We start from the raw sequence: 20,672 nt of genomic DNA, 5'->3' as shown, positions 1-20,672 counted from the left end.
ACACAACTCTGAAGAAACTATGACTTGGTTTCTGCTCTATTACACTGATGTAAATCTGGAATTATACAGAAACTAGGCAGAATTTGAATGTTTGAATGTATATAGTCCATCCTACTGTCTTTCTTCTATTAAGGCTTGACCCAAAGCTCATTGAAGTCAATGGAAAGATTCCTAATGCCTTTAATGAGCTTTGATTCAAATCTCTAATTATTCTGTTGACTTTAATTTACTCTTCTCAGATCTTGGAAGATTTGCAGTTACATTGAGATCTTTGGTTACATACTATAGGGTGAAGTTCTGACTGCATTGAAGACAAGTAAGAATAACCCTGCTTCTCAGTTACACAAATTGGAAAGGTTGCAGATTGCTAGTATCGAGGTTGCTAGTATCCCATCAGCAGTCGCTTTTTAGGTAGTTTTGTCATGAAGTCTTAATTTGGGCTTTGTCTACACATGGAAGCTAATTCAGATTAAGGTAGGGTCTGAATTAAAAGAAGAGTAGCTATTCCCTGTGTGGACACTCTTATTGTGAAAGTGAAATAAGATGTTGTTCTAAAATAATTCTCCATGTAGACAAGCCCTTACATTTTTGTAGGTAGAATAGTTATTATTTTTTTTGTCAGTACATTTGATTATTTCTACCTTGAGATCGCAGGTTTATGTTGGACTTTTTGGGGTTTTTTGTTTGTATAATCATTAAAATGTTTAAACTTCACACTTAGCTCACTCATCAGGGAAGTTTTTGCAGTTTCACTGAGTTACAACATTTATTATTCTCTGCAAGGAACTTTAAAGTTTCTAACATCTGCTTTATAGCAGTTTTGCTTTTTAAGTTCTATTTAAGCATTTCATGTGTTCAATCATTTATGCTAGGAGGAAAATACTAACTTTCCAGACATTACTAAAACTTCAACAATATTATGTATGTTGCTGATGGCTGAACCATACTTGATATTCCAATACCTATTTGTGGCTTTTTATGTCCCTTTTAAATTAAAAGCAGAACTTGTAAGACTTAGCCCAATATCACTAGTTTGGTAGGTGGCACTAGGCTTCTATTACTTCCTTTCCTAATGGTCCTGCTTCCAGAACTGTTCAAATTTTGTGTTTTAGCTTGAGCTGATAACCACAGATTATAGGCCTTGGACTGATTGCTTTGCACCATTACAAATGTTACAGGAAGAGAAGAACATGCTACGTTTAGAGGAGCTATTACCAGAAAGTTGTAAATTACAGTATTCAAAGTTGTAAATTCCTTGTTCAGTTTACATTAGACATCAAAATATTCTCTTAACCTTTAGAATTACATTTATTTTTGTACTCGTCATTATAATCAATCCATGAATTTCTTTTCCAATTGAAATCTAGTTTTTTTTCTTTCTCACTTAAACACATCTTGGTGTTCATATGATTAGCTATTAAAAACACTGCAAGATCTACCATGCAGTTAAAAATGCAATTTTTGTACTCAACCTGTTTCTTATTTACTCTTTGAAGAATCTGCTGACAAGGGGAATCTCAATGTCTGACTAAGGTATGACCAGCCAATGACTTATTGCCTCTTTACACATGAAAATTCATTCAGCATTTTGAAGACTTAACATGAAATTTTGGATCCACCCAAGTCAGTGGGAGTTTTGCCATTGACTTCAGTGGGTCTAGGATTTCACCTAAGCAGGGTTATCACTTGCTAGAAAGATACTTTACTTTATCCTAACAGGTTTACATGTAATGGCCTGTGGATGGTCTAATGTGGAGACTGGAGACTTTCTCACCCTGACTTCCAGTTCCATGTTGTTCTGTAAGGTTTTGCTTAAAACTTCAAAGCGCTATACAAACTTTAAATAACCCTTGCAAAACCCCTTTGAGTGCCATTATTCCAGTTTTACAGAATGAAGCATAGACATTGACTTAGTCAAGGCGCGAGATGCTGTTATCTTCAAAGCTGGAGGGAGTCAGTGCCATAATCTTGCCTTTAATTCTATTCCACATGCATACAATTCTCTCTGTGTTACAATGCTTGCGGAGTGACATCTGTTCAGAATTGGCTTCCTTTTCTATTGATACCTTTTTTTTCTGCCATTTGTGTTAGGCTGAAACGCACTATTACACATTACCACTATCTACCTCATTTAATATCTTATGTACCTTCATGAACTTACTCTGCAAAGTACCTTTTCTTGCCAAGCTATATAGATTTATTTTTCTTAAGTATACAATTTTAAAATTACCCTCAGGGCTCATATCATTTATGGTTAGATTGCACCGTTTTTTATCCAGTTCCAAGCGATGGAGCATTTTTCATATGACACTGACAGCAATGAACACAGGACTCAAAGTGCTATCTTACCAGAGAATTGCATACGCTTGTAATAACTGCCTGCAACAAAATTCTCCTCTTGCTGTTATTCATTGGAGTGTTCTGGTAGGATTTTCAATTGCTTCCTCACTTTGTTTGCATTTATATTTTTATGAAAAAAGAGGTATCTTCCATTATTTCAGGCCTCGTGCGGTTCAAACATCAATATGCTTAAAAAAGGATGAATAACTGTAGTTAAAACTAAAGCTGAAATACAAATCTTCAGTTTGCTTACAGTTCTGCAAGAAGTCTGCATTCAAACAGCAGTTGTTCTGAGCAGAAGGTGGCATGTAATTGCAGTTTTGATTCGAAACCACATTCCATGTGCAATTATTTTAGTTATAAAATGTCTGGCAATGACAGTCATTCAGCATGCACATTAAAAGCAAAGTCTTCCTGAATAAAACAAGTCTTTATACTTGGATTGCCCCAGATAGGCACAGCCCTGGGTCAGGTCAGTGCAGAGCACAATGCTCTAGGAAGAGCTTAGGGAAGTGTTGTGTCTGGAAATACATGGCAATAAATGGAACATATCAATCTTTTATCGTGTAAGTAGAGCCCTGCAACAGAATTTTGCAAGTGGCTAAAGCCAAGAGAAATTGCTTATGAAAACAAGATGATGCTCTGGGGTGTACCAGTGTGGAGCTAGAGAATTATTATGTAGGTTAGTAAAGATGATTTTAGCCAGAGAAGCTTCTGCAGCCATTTGTATCCCATGTACGTTGCTGATTGTCCCCTGCAATGAAATATTCTTTCTTTGAGGCAAGTCTCCATTGTATGACAATGTATCTGTATATAAAAATATTACCATGTTTTACACCAATGGCCCCAAACCCTATTGTAAAATTGTTGCATGGAAAGGGGTAGAGTTTCTGAGCATCTGCACAGTATATTTTAATTTTTTTTTCTAAAAAGTCTTCAGCCGTGAAACTTTGGGGATTGGGGGGAAAAGATGGACCCTAACCAAAATGCTGAATCCAAATACCCCAAACATTTTGCAGTTTAGGGGTTGGATCCAAATTTTGTACCCCAGGGTCATCTCTAGGGGAAAAAAAAGAGTGGCTAGGTATTGTGGAATGGCCAGTGTTGGGGTGTTAATGTTCCTTTAATGACAAGGTCACAAATACTTGTAAATTATCCCAATCATGGCCATACAGACAGCATTTGAAGTTCAATAAGTAACTTTCCAATATTCGTATTACTGTCACTAATGTCAGGATAATTATGGCTGTGTTTGATTGAGTGTCTTATGAACATTTTATTCTGAAGCCAAAGGCCGAGATGAGTAAAGTTGTTTGTGTGTAAATGTTTGCAGAATCAGCCCCATGGTCTTGAAGATTAGGATTTTAAACTATTTGAACAAGTTAGTCAGTGGAAGCTGGCTTCTAACTGATTTATGCCTTTGAAAATCTCCCCCATACAACACTTTGGGATCCTTGAGAATGACAGATAGTATTAAAATGTACTGTACTGTTATTACCATCATACTGATGGGTATCTGACCAGAGTCCCAGGGAAGCCAACTGAGGTCACTCAATTCGGTGAACTGCAAAGAATGGGGCAAACAATCCCACAAGCTGGTGGATATTCCAATACTTAGATTTACCAAACCAGCTTCTATACTACTTCAGTGGTTACCCAGAAGTCAATAACACAGTTCCCTTAAAATAACCCAGCCTCAGACCTTAACCTAGACACCCAAGTCAAATATGATGAGGATTTCTGAAAATCTTATTCATCATAAAAAAAAGGTTCTACCCATCCCAAAGGATCAGACACATTACCTCCCAGGTAAATGAATATTCTAGATCTTGCCCAAATACACACTTACAGCCGCTTCTTATTAACTAAACTAAAATCTATTACAAAAGAAAAGAAAGAGGGAGAGTATAGGTTAAAAGATCAGTATACATCCAGACTTAAGTACAATCTTGAGATTCAGATTCATAGTAGAGATGGTGAACTTTGTAGATGCAACGAGTTCTTTCAGAAATAGTTCACAGGTTATAGTCCAATGTTTGTATTCAGGGCAGTCCAGTCAGCGCTGGGATCTTAGTCCTTATGGCTTAGGCTTCCCCTGCATGGAGCCTCAAGCAGATCTGAGATGACAAGATCAGGACCTAAGCCATTTTTTATACAGTTTCAGGTCCTGTTCCACTTGGAAACAGGTACTTTGGATTTCGCAGTCTGATGGTATAGTTGTAATGTCACAAATTCAGGGCCATCACCAGGGAAGGGCTAGAAGGGTCTCAATCAAAACGCTGGGTCTGAACATTTGCAAATGTAGGGGAAGTTTAGTTACGGATCTGAATCTGAATTTTGCAGCACAGGGCCGTACCTAATGATGGCTTACAGTACAAGCATCAAGTAAGAAGAAATCTCAGCTGCAAAAGAGGCAAGGTTTGTGTAAGCAAGAGCTGGTCCAAAAATGGTGCGGGTAAAAAATTAATGAAAATTTTCATTTCCATCTTTCATTGAAATTTAAGTTTCAGCAGAGCTTTCTGACCAGCTAAAGACTAAACAAAGATCTGTGATGCTTAGCAAAAATCCAAAGGACAGGATACAGTTTGTGAGAGAGAGAGAGACAACATCAGAGCAAAAGGCCATTTTTATCCCTGGAATATGTGTATATTTTCTAGGGAGGACTGACAATTTTCTGTCAAACTGTTTTTCAGCTGAAAACTGGGTTTTCAATGAAATAAACATTTTCACAAAATGTGTCCACTTTCCACAGAAAACTTCCTGTTTTTGTCAAAGACCTTTTGCCTGAAATTTTGGATTTTGGCTGAAAATTTGGTGGGTTCCAAAGCCAAAATTTTCTGTTGGATGGGAAAAAAATGATCACCTCTCGTAATTCCTTTCTATACGAAACTGATCTGAGGCCCAATCCTGTGTGGGTCTGAAGCCTCCTGCAAGGACCTGAGAACACTTAACTACCACTGGAATCTCAGGAGACGCCCTACAGCTCACAGGGTCAGGCCTTTAGAGGCAGAGAGCTTTATAGCCTTATTTTTCTCTTGTGAGGCTTCATGCTTATGCTGGGGAATGTAAGATGACAAGTGACCTGGTTTGAATCCTTTCTGAGCTCCCACTCAGTGCACTGAAGACAGACTGTACTGTATTGTATGCTGCCTTGACTTATGTGAAACATCGTTTTCTGGAGCTGCATATTGATGCCATTATAGACAGCAACTTTGCGTTTCAGAGGACTCTGCATGTTACCAAAAGGGCAGCAGGTGTTACTTAGACTAAATTGACCTTGAAATTGATTTCTTTATTTTATGACTTACTGAGGGGAGATTAATACTTTTTTTTCTCCCTGCAGTCTCAAACAATTTACATGGTAATAGAAGGCATAGTCAGTCAAATAAATTGCTGGAAGTGGTAGTGTTCCAAGGGGGAAAAAAGTATGGGTCTGTCTTGCATTGATTTCTTAGCCTCAGGGAGAGCTCGGATTTTTAACACCTGGGAAGAGAGAGACAAAATTTATTCCTCATATTAAAGGCAGAAGAATGGATGGCTGTGTCTGGGGGCTGACATTTACATTGAATTTTCTTTTGGAGGGGTGTGGGGAAGGATGTGTCCTGTATAAGCATCTCAGTGAGCATTTTAATGGTGTTTCCTGACTGATGTAAAGGCAGATGGGTAGCGAAGGAAATCGTACATGACATTTGGAAAGAGAGGCTGATTGGTAGACAGCATAGCTGCCCAGTGCAACACAGACTAGGCCCTGATAAAAATGTGGGAGTGGCTGGTGTGATTCCATCTTCAAATACGAGGCAGAAACCATCACAAAATAGAAATGAGTAAGGGAATAATGGGGACAGGAGAGGCATTGCCTGGAAGAGGTGCTGATAAGGTCACAGTATACTCTGTATAGTGAGAAGAAAAAACTGGGGTTATCCTTTTGTTATGTAGGGTCAAACACATGGCTGTAGGCTCAATTTCCTGTAAGAATCCAGGTCAAACAAGAATATATAGTATTCACATATAAATGACATGTAAATAGCATAATATTTGACCAATCCTGGTTGTAGGTGAGGCATTATTTACATTGGCTCCTGACTCCTATGAACATGTCTGAAAGTGGTCCTGTTGACCCATGACTAGAACAGTAGCTTGTTTCAGATATGGATGGTACTACATGGCACTGTGTACAGGGAAATGGTTTATATGTGGAATTTATTATGATCATCCTGCGGGGGATGGAAGGAAAGCTTGTCTACCAAAAGCCACAACTATATATTCTTACTGCAGGGGACGGGTGGAGTCAGCTGCTGAGAATCAGTAATTGTCTCTATCTACTTCAAAAGGAATCGGAGAGAGGGGATCGAGAGAAAAATGAAGGATATTTCTTGACCAGGGACCTGGAACTAGGGTCAAGCCCTAGTGCTGTTGGGCATACTCAGGGTAGCCTACCACATTTTCCCTTATCTGTTTTTGAGAATATTGTTTATTACCCTTCAGGGCAAAGGGACTGTTTGGGGAGAATTGGGTACCTACAATAGATAGCCACTGCCTGGAGGGCCTCACCGGTTTTATTTTCTGGCTCTGCATGCCCAGCCTTATCACTACTAACATATGTAAAAACACATAAGGCACAGCAGTCTTCCAAGGATGTGTATTATGCTCACGATCTTGCGCTATCTCTCTCTCTATATAAATACAGAGATATATATAATTGTGGTGGGGCAAGGCCAGATGGCTACAGTAAAGTAGTGGGAGATAGATATATCAGCTACAGGCTAAACAAATCCCTGTTACCAGGATAAGGAAGTGGCAGCTGCTCCAGGTCAGTTAAGACACCTGGGGCCAATTAAGATCTTTCCAGAAGGCAGGGAAGACAGCTAGGTTGATTGGGACACCTGAAGCCAATCAGGGGCTGTCTGAAACTAATTAAAAGCCTCCCAGTTAGTCAGGTTGGTGTGTGTCGGGAGCTGTAGGAGGAAGCTGTGCTGTTGGGTAAACTGAGCAGTATAAACTAAAATAGGCAGAAGGAAGGAGGCCCTGAGGTAAGGGTGAAGGAGATACTGAGGAAGTGGGGGGCTGCTGTGGGGAAGTGGCCCAGGGAATTGTATGTGTCCTGTTTCCAAAAGGTCAGCTACCATAGCTGATACTATTAAGGTTCCTAGGCTGGAGCCCAGAGTAGAGGGCGAGCCAGGGCTCCTCCTTCCCCCTCTGAATTAATCAGTGATACTGGGAGACAACAGAGACTGTGCAAGGGAAAGTAGCCTCTTCTTACCTCCCTTGCTGGCTTATGATGAAAATGGCTCAGTAGGCTGTGACCCTTGCCTCTAGAAAGAGAAGGGCTACATGGAGGGTCACAGTGAGCCTCTGAGGCTAGTGAAATCCGCCAGGAAGTGCGGGACCCCTAGAGACAAGGACAGAGCTTTGTCACAATAATATATATAAATCATTTATGCAACATCAGTCCAAACATTTTTATTATCTTAATTCGTTCATGTTTCACAGATCTGTACAGTAATTTGAGATACACTATGTAAAATAAATGGCATCTACATTGTGTAAGATATAGGCTACAATGACACAATATTGTTGTGAAACTCATGTATTTTCTATTTGGAAAAGCACAGAATGAGCTAAGTGAAATCTGTTTTCTTTGTTAGCTCTGTCAATCTGCTTCTTTTGGGGAGTTTACCACTTACAACACACTTGCAAAATGGTTGTCCTATGATCTCTAAATTTTAGAGTTCTGAAACTATAAAATAAGGTCAACCATGCAATCTGCTGCAGGATTGCTCCATAAAGAAATGAAGAAAGCTAATTAGAAGGGAGGGAGATGCTGAATTTCAATAGATGGGTATATGTTATACAGTGTGTGTGTGTGTTCAAATGAGGTAGAACCTATGTACTTAACAAAGGAGTGAGGATAAAAGGTGAGTGGCAGGGTAGCTGGATGGAGACATTGAGTAATGTAAGGTAGAACAGATAATAAATGACAGGATAAGATGTTGAGTGATTGAAAGCAGGGAGGGGGGTTAAGGGTCAATAAATGCGAAGAAAACATCAGAAAGGAACGTACATCAGTGGTAAAGAACCAAGTAGCTGGCACAGAAGCAAGTTTTTCATTAAATCCTGGAGTTTGGGGGGATATGAAATAGGTGATATGCTGGTTTTCAGGTGTTTTATTGAGGTTGGAATCTTAGAAAATCTGTTAGCCATAATCTCCTTGTTTACATCCATCATGGCTGTGAGAAATATAATGAAACAGACTGCAGGACTTAGTCTCCAGTCCTGTTTGGTGTTCTTGGGAGTAGTCAGGCTCCTTTCCCTGTTTCGTAACTTTATAGCTGGAGACGTTGTACAAAGTGTAAACAATATATAAACTGACTGGGATGCACACAGATTCTTAATAATATGGCTACAGACTGCCAACTAGCATGCTGGCTCTAGAGAGAGGAAGACTATAATACAGTAATTGGATAAAGTGTATTCTTGCATACCTTGATATTTAAATGGTGAAGTGTTAAGAATGGTGAGAATGTTCTTGATTCCATTGGCCATGTTGACTCTTCTACCCATAAATTCTGCAAGGCTCCAGGAGCAAAACTGCATTTATTTCTAGGTGCCTTTCCTCCAAGCGATTTCTTCCAACTTCACAAACATTAATGAATTAAACCGCTATTGAGATAAGGAAGTGGATTGTCTTCATTTTACTGGTGGGAAAACTGGGACACGAAGTGAAATGATCCAAGGTCACCTAGTGAAGCAATGGAACTAGAAACAAACGTCCCCCTGTACTGTGCTCCATCCACTAAACCATGCTACATTCTTCTATAAATACAAGATCGCTTGTTATTGTTTAGTTATTTTGGTCTACTTCAAAACTTCGTAATTTATATGAGAAGTTCTCTGTGGAATGAAAAGCTTAATATCTTTTCAAGACCCAGTAGCTCTCGTCTTCACTGGGCCCACACCAGTTTCAGCTCATCAGACTTTCATTCCTGAACATTTAAACTGGCTGCACCACTTCACTTCAGCATGCTACCTAATCTTACTGACAGGAAACTAGCCCCTGAAGGTCTGACTCAAAATATCAGTACAAGTGTGCAGGCATTGCTAATAATAAAAGAACAGATCAGAATTACAATATGCAAACCATTTTCTAATGCTTCACTGCAAAAAATAAATGAATACCTAAATTGATTAACCCCTTGGTTTCTGGAATTAGTGCATATTTAGAAACTTCAGTACGTCTAGTAATCTATCTAAGGAACTTACATGGCCCCCATTACTATAGTTTCTTAGCGCCTCACAATCATTAATGTATTCATCCTCACAGCACTCTGATGAGATAGGGAAGGGCTATTATTCCCTTTTCCAGACCAGGGACTGAAGCACAGAGATGCTAAGTGACTCACTCAAGGTGATACAGGAAGGTGAAGTGGGGAATTGAACCCAGAGAACATTCTCTTCCTCCCTTTCCACATTTTAGGTTACTCCAAGAGCCAGTGTAGTCCCTAATATATCTTAGAGCAGCACCAGGGGTTGCTGTAACTTGTGGTAGCCTTACGTGCTTGCCTGTGGGCTGCTCTACTGCACCAAATTGCTAGAGTGTAGTTCTGGCCATTCCTATTCCCACCCTGAGCATACCCCAAAGCTAAGGGCTGTAGGGAGGCATACACTATCCCAGTGTGCTTGGGGTGTTCCTCTGGGGTCATTCTGCCCCCTTCATACCATGGAGACATAAAGCGATTACAGTGGGGACCAGGCTCCGAGCCAAGAAATCTAGTGATTCTGGACAAAATTTGCAAGTGCCAGGTAAGGTGATGTAATTTAGATTCACTTGCACTCCTTCAGGTAGAGCTGAACTCCCTTAGAATCAGTTAGATTCACTTAAGCCTATATACACCTATTGAACGAGGAGTCTGTTCACATAATTTATGTGCCTGGAAGAAGGTGTGTGTTAAAGTAGGATTCCTCTCTTATAGAACTGTCATTTTATGTCCCACAAGCTTTTACCATATCACTACATTTTTATGTGCATCTGTAACACCGACAGACCCTAGTTGTTGAACTGGGGACGTCTGGAGCTTAGCGCATGAGCCTCTACCGCATGAGCTAAAGGTGTGTGGGTTACACATCCCCATCAGTTCACATGCTGAATTATTTACTTGCATTAAGTTACACCTTTTGACCTTCCTGTAAGTTGCTTTTCTTGTTGTACTTGTCACTTCTAGCAGCACAGCGCTAGAGCGTGGACCCTAGTAAGGCAAATTCAGAAGTTATATACAACAGGGAGAGGAAATGGGTCAGATGGTATCTAATGAGGCATAGAGGGACACTATGATATAATTTTGTGGGTAGGTGAAAAATGGGTAAGTTACAACTCATAATTAGAACAGGTGGAAAAATTAGTACTTTTTGTGTAAAGTTTAAAAAAAGAAGTCACTTACTGTGTCCTGGAAGATAGTGATGTGGAGGTAACTTTGTTCTGAACCATTCTCATTGGGATGAGACACGACTCCTCAAATTGGAATAAATATAAGGATTGAGAGTATTTTATTTTAGTTTTATGGTCACACATTGTCTTCAGCATCATAAGTAAAACAAATTAGTTTGCACAATATTCTTTGCAACTAATTTAAGTGCAAACTTTGAGTTATGAGTTAATTATGAATACAAAATTAATACAGGTTTTAGTACTAATATAATACTATATCAATACATCACATGATAGAGGATTATATGGTTTTGTTACTAGCCTGGGATTCAGGAAACCATGGTTCAATTTCTTGTTCTGCCACAGACTTCGTGTGAGACCTTGGGAAAATCACTTAGTCTCTCTGTTCCCCATCTGTACAATTGAGATCGTGGTACTGCCTTGCCTCACAGAGATGTCATGACGATGGCTATATTTTTTTTAAAAGGCACTGAGATACTAAGGTAATGTGAGCCATACAAGTACCTAAAATGAATAGGTATGGCTATAACTGAAATTAATAGTATTTATCAATAGCTTCTTCCCTGAGCGTGGGTTCTGAGCTCTGCTTTGCAATGTACTTTTTGCTGATTTTAATTTTTGTTAAGTAAAATACTAAATATTCTGTTTAATCTCTTTCCCTCCCTGCCTCTTTTCAGGACTATAAATCTGACAATGTGGCTTTGGCTTCCAGTGCCAGGAACAGTCCTCAAGGTCCAGTAAGTAAAAGCATTTTGCTGTACAGATTGCATTCTTCTCTAGAGTGCTTCAGCTATCAATCACTGGAAGCGATTTTACCTGAGACAGATCTTACTGCTCTTGAAGTAACTGTGTTTGAGTTTGCTAAATGTTCTCAAATACTTGAATATATGGTATGAGCAAACATTTGATCTGCTCACCAAACTGAGGATGGTTGACTTGAATCACTGAAATCTGAGTTCATTAGCGATCCAGCAAATCCATCTTCTATGTTAGTGCTTGCATTGCATTAGCAGACTGATTTAGGGTGAGGCAGTGTCTGACTCCTGGGGAAAGAGAGAGAAGTTGTGTACAACAGCAGCCTTTGCAGTTTCTTGAATGCCAAGGATTGCTCCTGACTAGTAGCATCTCCACCATAAAGGGGTGGGCCCAGGGGTAAGGAAGAGGTCCAGCTACATGGCTTTACCACCAGCCATGAGAGATGGCCAGGCTCATAAAGAAGAACATGCTACCCTTTCCAGTATGGTGGTACAGTGGCTGTGCTCCCTCAGATCTCCATGAGTGATTGTGTGTCCTGGTGATATTCCCACTGCACCAAATGTGCAGGGCTGTGCCTTTTGAGGCACAGTGAGCCATTATTCTTAGTTACTAAATCAGGTTTAACAATGTAGCATGAATAGTAACAGACAGATAATACCAGTCAGAGAACAGTCAAGTCACGTGGTAAGGAAATTAATATTTTGTTATACCTGTGCAGCTCATATAAAGTAAAATTCCTCTGGTTTCAGTGGCTTATTCATGCATGTATGTGTATATATAAAATCATTTAAACTTGGTAATGGATGAAGCTGAAAAAGGGGTTAGGTGTAAATAATTGTAGAGCTGCTCAGATTATTTCATTACGTGATTTTGTTCTAAAATCATGAACACCAAACCACTAGATTATCAGACACTACCCTTCTTCCTCAAAGTCCTGGGATGTCAAGAAGGTTGACTCATTGGTTCCATAATATAGTGACTTAATTTTTGAAGAAATGTCATTCCTGAACTGAGCCTAATACTCATTTCTGGAAGTGATGTATTCTATCAAAGCCACGGTTAGCCAGAAATGGGTGAACACATTTATAGAGGTATTTGTACTGCTCTATCAAGCAATTTGCAGAACAAAGACAACTGACACAGATTAACCGTCACACTTCAGTGCTGCTATTACAGACTTTTCTAACTAGAACTTCTAAAGTGTATTATACCAATGTCATATCCACATAATGTTTAGTGAACTACTACAGAATCTTTGTGTTCACATTTTGTAAGAATGTCTGTGCTAGACAACTGGGGCTATGCTCTGATTTGAATTATAGTGCTGTAAAATACAGCACAACTCCATTGGATCTGGGGGAGTCACTTTGTATTCACACCACTGTAAGACAGGCTGGAATCTTGACTCAGGAGGGGACTACTGTGTTGCAGTCCATATCTGTGGAGGAAATAAGAAAAGGAGTACTTGTGGCACCTTAGAGACTAACCAATTTATTTGAGCATGAGCTTTCGTGAGCTAGCTGTAGCTCACGAAAGCTCATGCTCAAATAAATTGGTTAGTCTCTAAGGTGCCACAAGTACTCCTTTTCTTTTTGCAAAGACAGACTAACACGGCTGTTACTCTGAAATCTGTGGAGGAAATGTCACTCACATGCCAGTTAGCTCATTTTCAAATCAGATCAGAAATCATACTGGAGCAGGAACTTGTGTGTGCATTTTCTTAACTGGCTAAAGTGAATTGCTGATTTTTTTTTTAAATATTTATTTTGGAACTTGCATGTGTAAATCTTTCTTCATGTGAACCTTCTACATAGCATAATGGGGGCACCGGATGAACAGTATTCAGCAAAAAATCCCTCTAAGACACACGTCAGTATGCTAAACTCTGGGTTTAATTCTGCTGACTCTGTAGTTGCAGGAAGCAACAGTGACAGAATGGGTTTCACGCTTTTAAATATGATCCCGTAATGGTAAAAGTATGTATTTTTTTACCACATTTTATAAAACGATTTGTGTGTGTGTGTGTAAAGCAGATTCTCTGCTCTGCTCTTCTTCCTGCATATCACCTGAGCAGCACAAGGGGAGTATAAATCTCTCACAATTAACCAGCTGGGAATTTTCCCAGAGGGAAGGAGGCCCCAGAAGATGCAGAATCTGGAGGAGCAGTCTCCTATGCCTGCATCAGCACCGCACGTGGGGCATGCTAGGGTTGGAGACGTGTGTTTTAGTGATGGGAGCATGCTCTGTTTGTTTCCATCTGGGGTCCTTGAGAACTACAGCCAGCAGGTGCAATTTAGAGCCCCCTCACTCTGCTCTAGTGTGTACACTAACCAGGTCAAGGGCCAAGTCATAATGGTTTTCCTAATAGCTCTGATACTGTCTTGTCTTGTGTCTAATACAATAAGGGCACCACAGGGAAGCTTCCTCATAATATAGAAAATTGCAGTCAGCTATTACTAAGTTAGTTGATTTCTTTGTACAATAATTAAGACACACCAGTGTGTCATGGCACTGTCTAATTTCACAGTGGATATGGGGAACTGAGAGATCTAGGCAACTGTGTATCCAGTTGCATGCAACAAACATTTTAGATGTTTCTAAATTTCTGTATCAAATTTCTGTATTATCCAGGAGAGCTGTATCCTCCATTTAAAACTTGACTTGTGTGAGGCACAAATCTTTGTGGAAAAGGAACTGAATGACCAAATCCTGCAAACTCTTGCCCATGTAATGGAAATGAATGGAATTATTCATGTCAATAAGCACTACTTACCTGAGCACGTTTAGAAGATCTGTGTACACAAGGAAGGATAGATAATTATCAGCTTTCATGCTTCAGTGCAGATGCTGACATAGCAGACTAGGTCAGGAAGAAATCTGCCCCAATAATATAGTATGTCAAATGATTCACTGTGAGGGTTCATATTTTCATCAGAAACATTTGTATTGGCTATAGTTAGATATATGATATTGCTATATATGGATCACTGGGTTGACTTATTAGGATGGTTCTGATGTTTTTACTTGCTCCTCAAGTGCTGTACTATGTACTTTGCCTTCTGAAACATTTAGAGATCTTATTCTGAGCATTATATCCTGAGTGCCTGACTCACATATGTGCAACTAAAAATACACTAGACACCTTGTATGTTACATAATACTACTATTAACTGTGCAAAGCCTTGGGCACATCTCTGCAAACACTTACTATGAATAGTCTCATTGAATTCAATGAGATTATTCTCATGAGTTACTCTCTCACACAAGTTTTTGCAGAACTAGGCCCAATGTTTGCATAACTGTGTATTTCCCTGACAGAGAATTGATAGCTCAAAAAGTGATACCAAATGTGAAGTCTTTCACCTGTAGGTTTTCGTTTCAAACACGATCTAGGTTGGATAAGGATCAAAAGATAATTACCACATAGCTATTAACCAGATTATGTGAAATGAGTCCATGAACTCAGTCCATTTTCCAGTGGACAGCTGTCCACATTACAAAAAGCCAGCACCTCATCTGGAATTAATTGGCGTCCTTCTTTCCAGTTTCATCAGAAGCCAAAGACTGAATGAGCATGGAGACTGAACTACCTCTCTGTTAGAGAGTTTCAATTTCCAGTGCTGTCAGTCTAGTACATTTCACTAGTAGTAAATTGACTTTATTTAAAAAAAAAAAAAGAAAGCCAGGGGGAGGAGAGGAGGTCTAAGAACAGACTCAGATTTTCTGATTGTTACCAGAATTTTGCAGTGGCAAGGGAAAAGCAGGCAAAGGAGATCTCAATAAAAAACTTAGTTTTACCTGAGAGTTTAATACATATTTTCAGGAAGAAAATGAGTTGGACTGAGGGTTCAGTTAAGTGGCATACAGACTCATTTTTTTTATTACCTCAGTAATTCCAAATTTTTTAGACATGGAGAAACCCATCAGTAATTCATTTTCTTGTGACAGGGATTATATTATAGTGTTTGCATGTAACAGGGGAGAAGCTGTTCTGCAGTATTCTGAACAGACAGTAGTTTGGATATGGATGACTTTGTGAGGCCATAAAAGGAGGGAGTTGCAGTAATCAAGGCATGAAGTGACAAATGCATGAAGGAGAGATCATCAGAGTTAGTGTCAAGCTAATGGTAGATGCGACCACTGTTGCAGAGGTGATAGTAGGCAGATTTGCAGAGTGTAGTAAAGTGAGATGAAAATGATAGCGTTTTCTATCATTTGGTTCAACTCAATTTTCAGTCTAGCCTTTAGTGAAATTGGTACTTTTGCTTGAATCACTGCTCTTGCATTATCTTGTAGTTCTGTAGTGTGTGTTATGGATAAATATCCAATCTATGCAAAAAAGTTTGAGGATGACTTGAAGATCAGAGCTGAGAAGTGAAAGTAGGACTGAGTTGAGGATGGGAGAGGAACACTAGAGAAGTGTGTTAGGGCACTTCCCTTGCTAAGAAGAAGCATACTTACATTTATGGTATAAATGAATAAAGTGAAGATGGTGCTCAATGTTGATGTTTTAAACACAAGTGCAGGGAGGGTGCAGAAATAGATGAGTGAAAGCTTTAAAAAAGCTAGGTCTTTTTGGTAAAGCGAAGTAAGAATTGACAATGAATAAGTTGTTGAATTTGTTGTTTTTTCCTGTTTGCTGTCTGTAAAGGGGACCAAATTAATTGATTTCCGAATATAATCAATGAATAATTCTTGTTTTATGGATTATCTCTGTAAATTCTGAATGTTCACAATTTATGGTGTGGTGTTTATGTCCTGAGGTATTCTTCATTCTTCCTGATTGATTTTATGTAACTAATCAATGCAGCACACATCTTCGGGAGTTTGATTTAGAATTTGCAAATCAAGTATTTCTGAGATTTAAAATCATGTGTATAAATTTGCTTTTGGCAAAAATGTGAAGCATGTGAGCGAAGCGTTCCTTTTACACTAGTATGAATGCTAGTAATGCTGGAATATGTGCAAAAAAGATGACCATGAAATCATTACAAAAATGATCATATATAAATCTGGCTTTTGAATTTGAATAAATACTAGTAGAAAAATGATTCCTCTATTTGTGCAGTTCTTACAACATGCTTCATCAATATAAAAATGGTAGTTAGATGCATCATTACAATATAAAATTTTAAGTGAGGGGAGGTACATAGAGAAGAGGTTGGTGAATGTCATAATTCCACAGTACTTGCAGTAGGTGCTCATATCATTTATTGAAAATTACACTGAATAGGATTTAAAGGACAGAAATGAGCATGTATGTCTTTATTTATAAGGCACTTACCATTTACTTAACTATTTTACACAACATTACATATCTGCTGTGAAATGAGTGTTCCATAAAATGATGTATACACTATGAGCATGATTTTGAAAGATGCTAATTGCCTGCAACTCTATTTGAAGTCAGCAGGAACTGCAGGTGCTCAGCACCACTGAAAATTAAGATATGTTCTACTGTAAACCATGTATCCTATTTCATCCTTCTTCATTTCCTGTTTCTCAAAATGTGATACATAGATTCATATTTCACACAATGCTTGAGGTGAATTACAACAGATGATAAATTCATAGAGCTACAGTGTGAGCCAGTTGGTTGTGAAACAGCAGCAACAATCTACTCTAATTTGCATAACACAGAACTCTAATCTAATACAGTTGTTACTACAGGACATTCCAGAGATCTGAAACGACACATTCTTGCATTCTGATCCGTGGGGAAAACGGTTGCTAACCATCAAGGAAAAGATATTCCTGTGCAGCTGTTCCAGTTTAAGGCAGTATCAAATACATGTTATAATAGTAGTAATCCCCTCCAAAAATGAGACTTTTATAGCAGTCAGCTGCTTTATTAGAGACTTCTTCATCCTTGGCTCCAATGGTATATAAAAAAATACTCAGACATAGTTGCTTCATTATTGAACTTGTCCCATAAACATTTTCAAGCAGCTCACCTGCCCTACCATACTTGGAGATCACTAAGACACACGAGAAAAAAAATCTCCTTTAGGAATCTGAAGGACACCTCTTACCAGTGTGCAATGCTAAGAGGGAGGATGGTCTTGAGATTAAGTTTGCATTAGGTTTCATGAGACCTGGGTTAAATTCCCAGCTCTGCCACAGATTTCCTGTGTGACCTTGATCAAGTCACTCAGGGTTAGATTCCCAGAGAAACTCAGGCATGGTGAATCCCAGTATCACAATCTTTTAGGTTCTGAGAAAATCACTGAGATTCACACAGATTCACTGTGTTAGGCGCCTTAGCTCCTGTACAATGAATGTGGGGAAAGAGGAGCCTCAGAATGCCATTCTCAAAAGCCAGCACACTTGGTGACACCTTTTACCAAACCTAGCCAATAGGAGGTGCCAAGTTGAAGGGGGTGTGCTAAGCCCCGCCCCTCTCAGAGATAGGAGCTAAGACTGGGCTGCAGGGAGGCATCTACCTGTGCTTGGGATTCTCAGCTGAAAACCCTCTTGGCGGTAGGTGCCTATGCCATTTGAGCAAGAAGTGAGGACACCCTGCTCTATTGACTTGTTATATTCTTTATCCACAGTGGAACAGCATAACAGGAGTCCCATGTTAGAACATCCTGTAGTCCAATGGTTACGGCACTCACTTGAGAGGTGGAAAATCCTAATTTAAATCCCTTCTTCCCCCTCAGGTGGAAAGGGGACTTGAACCAGCATCTCCCCCCATCCCATGTTAACTTTTAGTCCAGCAGTTAGGATATTATGAGGGAGTTGATCCACCCCTTCCTGCCATTTTTCGTAAGCTTTTCTAGAGGGGCCCAATCCAGTAAATGAGATCTGAATATGCTTACCAGATCGGGCCCTGCAGGTGAGTTAAGCAGAAGAATGCCTATCTTCTCATGGTTTGTGCATCACTCTGGTGCTTATGTGTCATGATACCTGGTGTGGGGCTGCACTGTGTGTGTGCTTAAAGGCATAAATATAGGTGCGTAGGGAACTCCTACTGCAAACATGTAGATGCCAAACAATTCTAGGCACCTACGGGGTTTGGGGGCTTCTGAACAGGGGTTTTGTGAATCCCAGTGGGATTTAGGTGCCTAAGATGCCAGTTAGGTGCCTAAGTCCTTGTGAATACGGCCACTAATCTTTTGTGCCTCTGTTACTCTTTAGTAAAAGAGATAACAGCACTCTTTTTTCTTGTTATCTATTTAGGCACAGAGACTCTCACTTCCTGTGTTTGTACGCTGCCTTGTACAATGTGGCCCTGATTGTGATTGAGGCCTTGAGGTGCTAAGTTAACACCACAATTACTCTCCAAATGTACCTCATTTTGAGAGATGTCATTCACTGAGTCGCAAAGTTGCCCTCCTTCCACGCAAATTTGTGTGCCCTTGCTTTCATTATTGAAAATTACTTACATCACAGGAAGAACGATGAAACTGAGGTTATAGAAAGAAATCGAACAGGATTTTCAATTGCTGGGAAACACACATGGGGGTCTGTGGTTGGCATTTGAGCCTTGACGAGTTGAGAGGTATTACTAATACTCCTGGCTCTTGCTGCCGCTCTTGTGAGTGAAGATAACCATAAAATATTTGCAAGATCAGATTCTAAGTTAAGGAAGTTACTGCTTTAGTTTTGTACTTACGTGTTTTGAGGAACAGAATTGTACTTTCTCAGACTTTAGGGTATTGATTTGGGGGTATTTTGATGCCTATTGATTATTTGTTCATCAGTAGAGTTGGTTGGGAAATTTTTAAATGAAATCTTTAGCATCAGAAAATGCAGCTTCATTGGAACTGCAACAGATTGAGAAAAGGTCAGTTTTAACAAACTTACCATTTTGTAAAAAATTTGAAGAAAAGTTTAGTTTTGAAAATGTCAAAATGGGACATTTTGACAGTTTTTTGAAAAAGTTCAGGTTTTGGTTTAAAACAACTGTTTCAAAATTTAATTATTAGATGTTTAGTGATAACACCGGTTCTTTTCCTGGTTTCAACACAGAAGGTCAAGTTAAAAGAAGGTGTTTCCTGGGTCTTCCTACCTGTATATGTCCTTTCTTAGCTACAGCTTCTTTTGATGTTTGAATAGCTACAGTGAAGTTATCAGAGCCTTTGTCAGAGTCTCTTAAAGAGTTAGTTCTAAAATAACATTAAAAGACTGTGGTTATAAAAAAGCTTCCATCTCTGTTCTAATTTCTTAGAATCCAATTTAGGTTCATGTCATTTGAAAATTAATGATTTGAGGAATAAGATTTCATTTGTGGAAGAATGTATTATTTGGAGCAGAAAATGATCTGAGCCGTGCATTTAAAAATGCTTACTGCTGTCATTGTAAAAGAGGTTGCATTACTCCACTGAATAATCAAGACCATGCAGAATAATTTTAAGGCTGTTCTGGCTATTTGTAGGTAACAGATTTACCTGAAATTTTTGAGTCTGATTCTTGTGATCAAATCTTCTTTGTTGGAGCTTGTGTTACAAGAACCTGTTACTCTTCAAAGGCTTACATTTGTCAGAATACCATTTTAAAAACAGGATTCCAGTTGCCTTGCTTGACTCTTCAATAATTTACAGAACTTTAATTATTACTTTTGTGCCTGTTTTGGACAAAGAATTATGCATGCAATTTTGGTTGCACTGATTGAGCTATTGAAGGGAGGCGATGGAGAAGAATTAATATATTGTTTGAGTTTTCTAGTGTCACACAATTGTGGCATAAAAATACTGAAGTTAAGAACTGAGTTTATTTCTCTTTGAATTATACTATCTGTATGGTTGCCTGTGAAGTTGTGTGTTGTGATTGATGAGAAGGAATGCATGTTTCTCAAATATACCAAATTACTGCTTATAGAACAATCTAGTACTAAAAAGTGGGGGTTGAGAGAGGAGAATTCAAATGGATTTGAGGATGAATGATTCAGTAAGTCTTCGGTTCCAGAATCTGATCAGTTTCTCCGGATATTTTTATGATGGGCTGCTCTTCCCTGCTGTTAATGACAGATATTATATGCAAATATAACAAATTTGAACTCAGAAGTTCACAGATATTAAGGTCAGAAGGGACCATTATGATCATCTAGTCCGACCTCCTGCACAAGGCAGGCAACAGAATCTCACCCACCCACTCCTGCAAAAAACCTCTCACCTGTGTCTGAGCTATT

General features: G+C 39.1%; 1 protein-coding gene across 11 annotated transcripts in view; it reads left to right on the top strand.

The window, feature by feature from the left end:
- The window catches only part of RBFOX1 (RNA binding fox-1 homolog 1), a 2,436,731-nt gene that overhangs the window by 390,970 nt on the left and 2,025,089 nt on the right, over positions 1-20,672 (top strand). For all 11 annotated transcript variants that reach the window (XM_073362506.1, XM_073362502.1, XM_073362531.1 and 8 more), the window contains exon 2: positions 11,461-11,520. In XM_073362506.1, coding sequence (XP_073218607.1) covers positions 11,461-11,520 — 60 coding nt within the window. The remainder of the gene's footprint in view (positions 1-11,460; positions 11,521-20,672) is intronic.

Source organism: Lepidochelys kempii, chromosome 10 (assembly GCF_965140265.1).
Source record: "Lepidochelys kempii isolate rLepKem1 chromosome 10, rLepKem1.hap2, whole genome shotgun sequence".
NCBI classification, from domain to species: domain Eukaryota; kingdom Metazoa; phylum Chordata; order Testudines; family Cheloniidae; genus Lepidochelys; species Lepidochelys kempii.
This window is presented reverse-complemented; position numbering and strand designations above follow the sequence as displayed.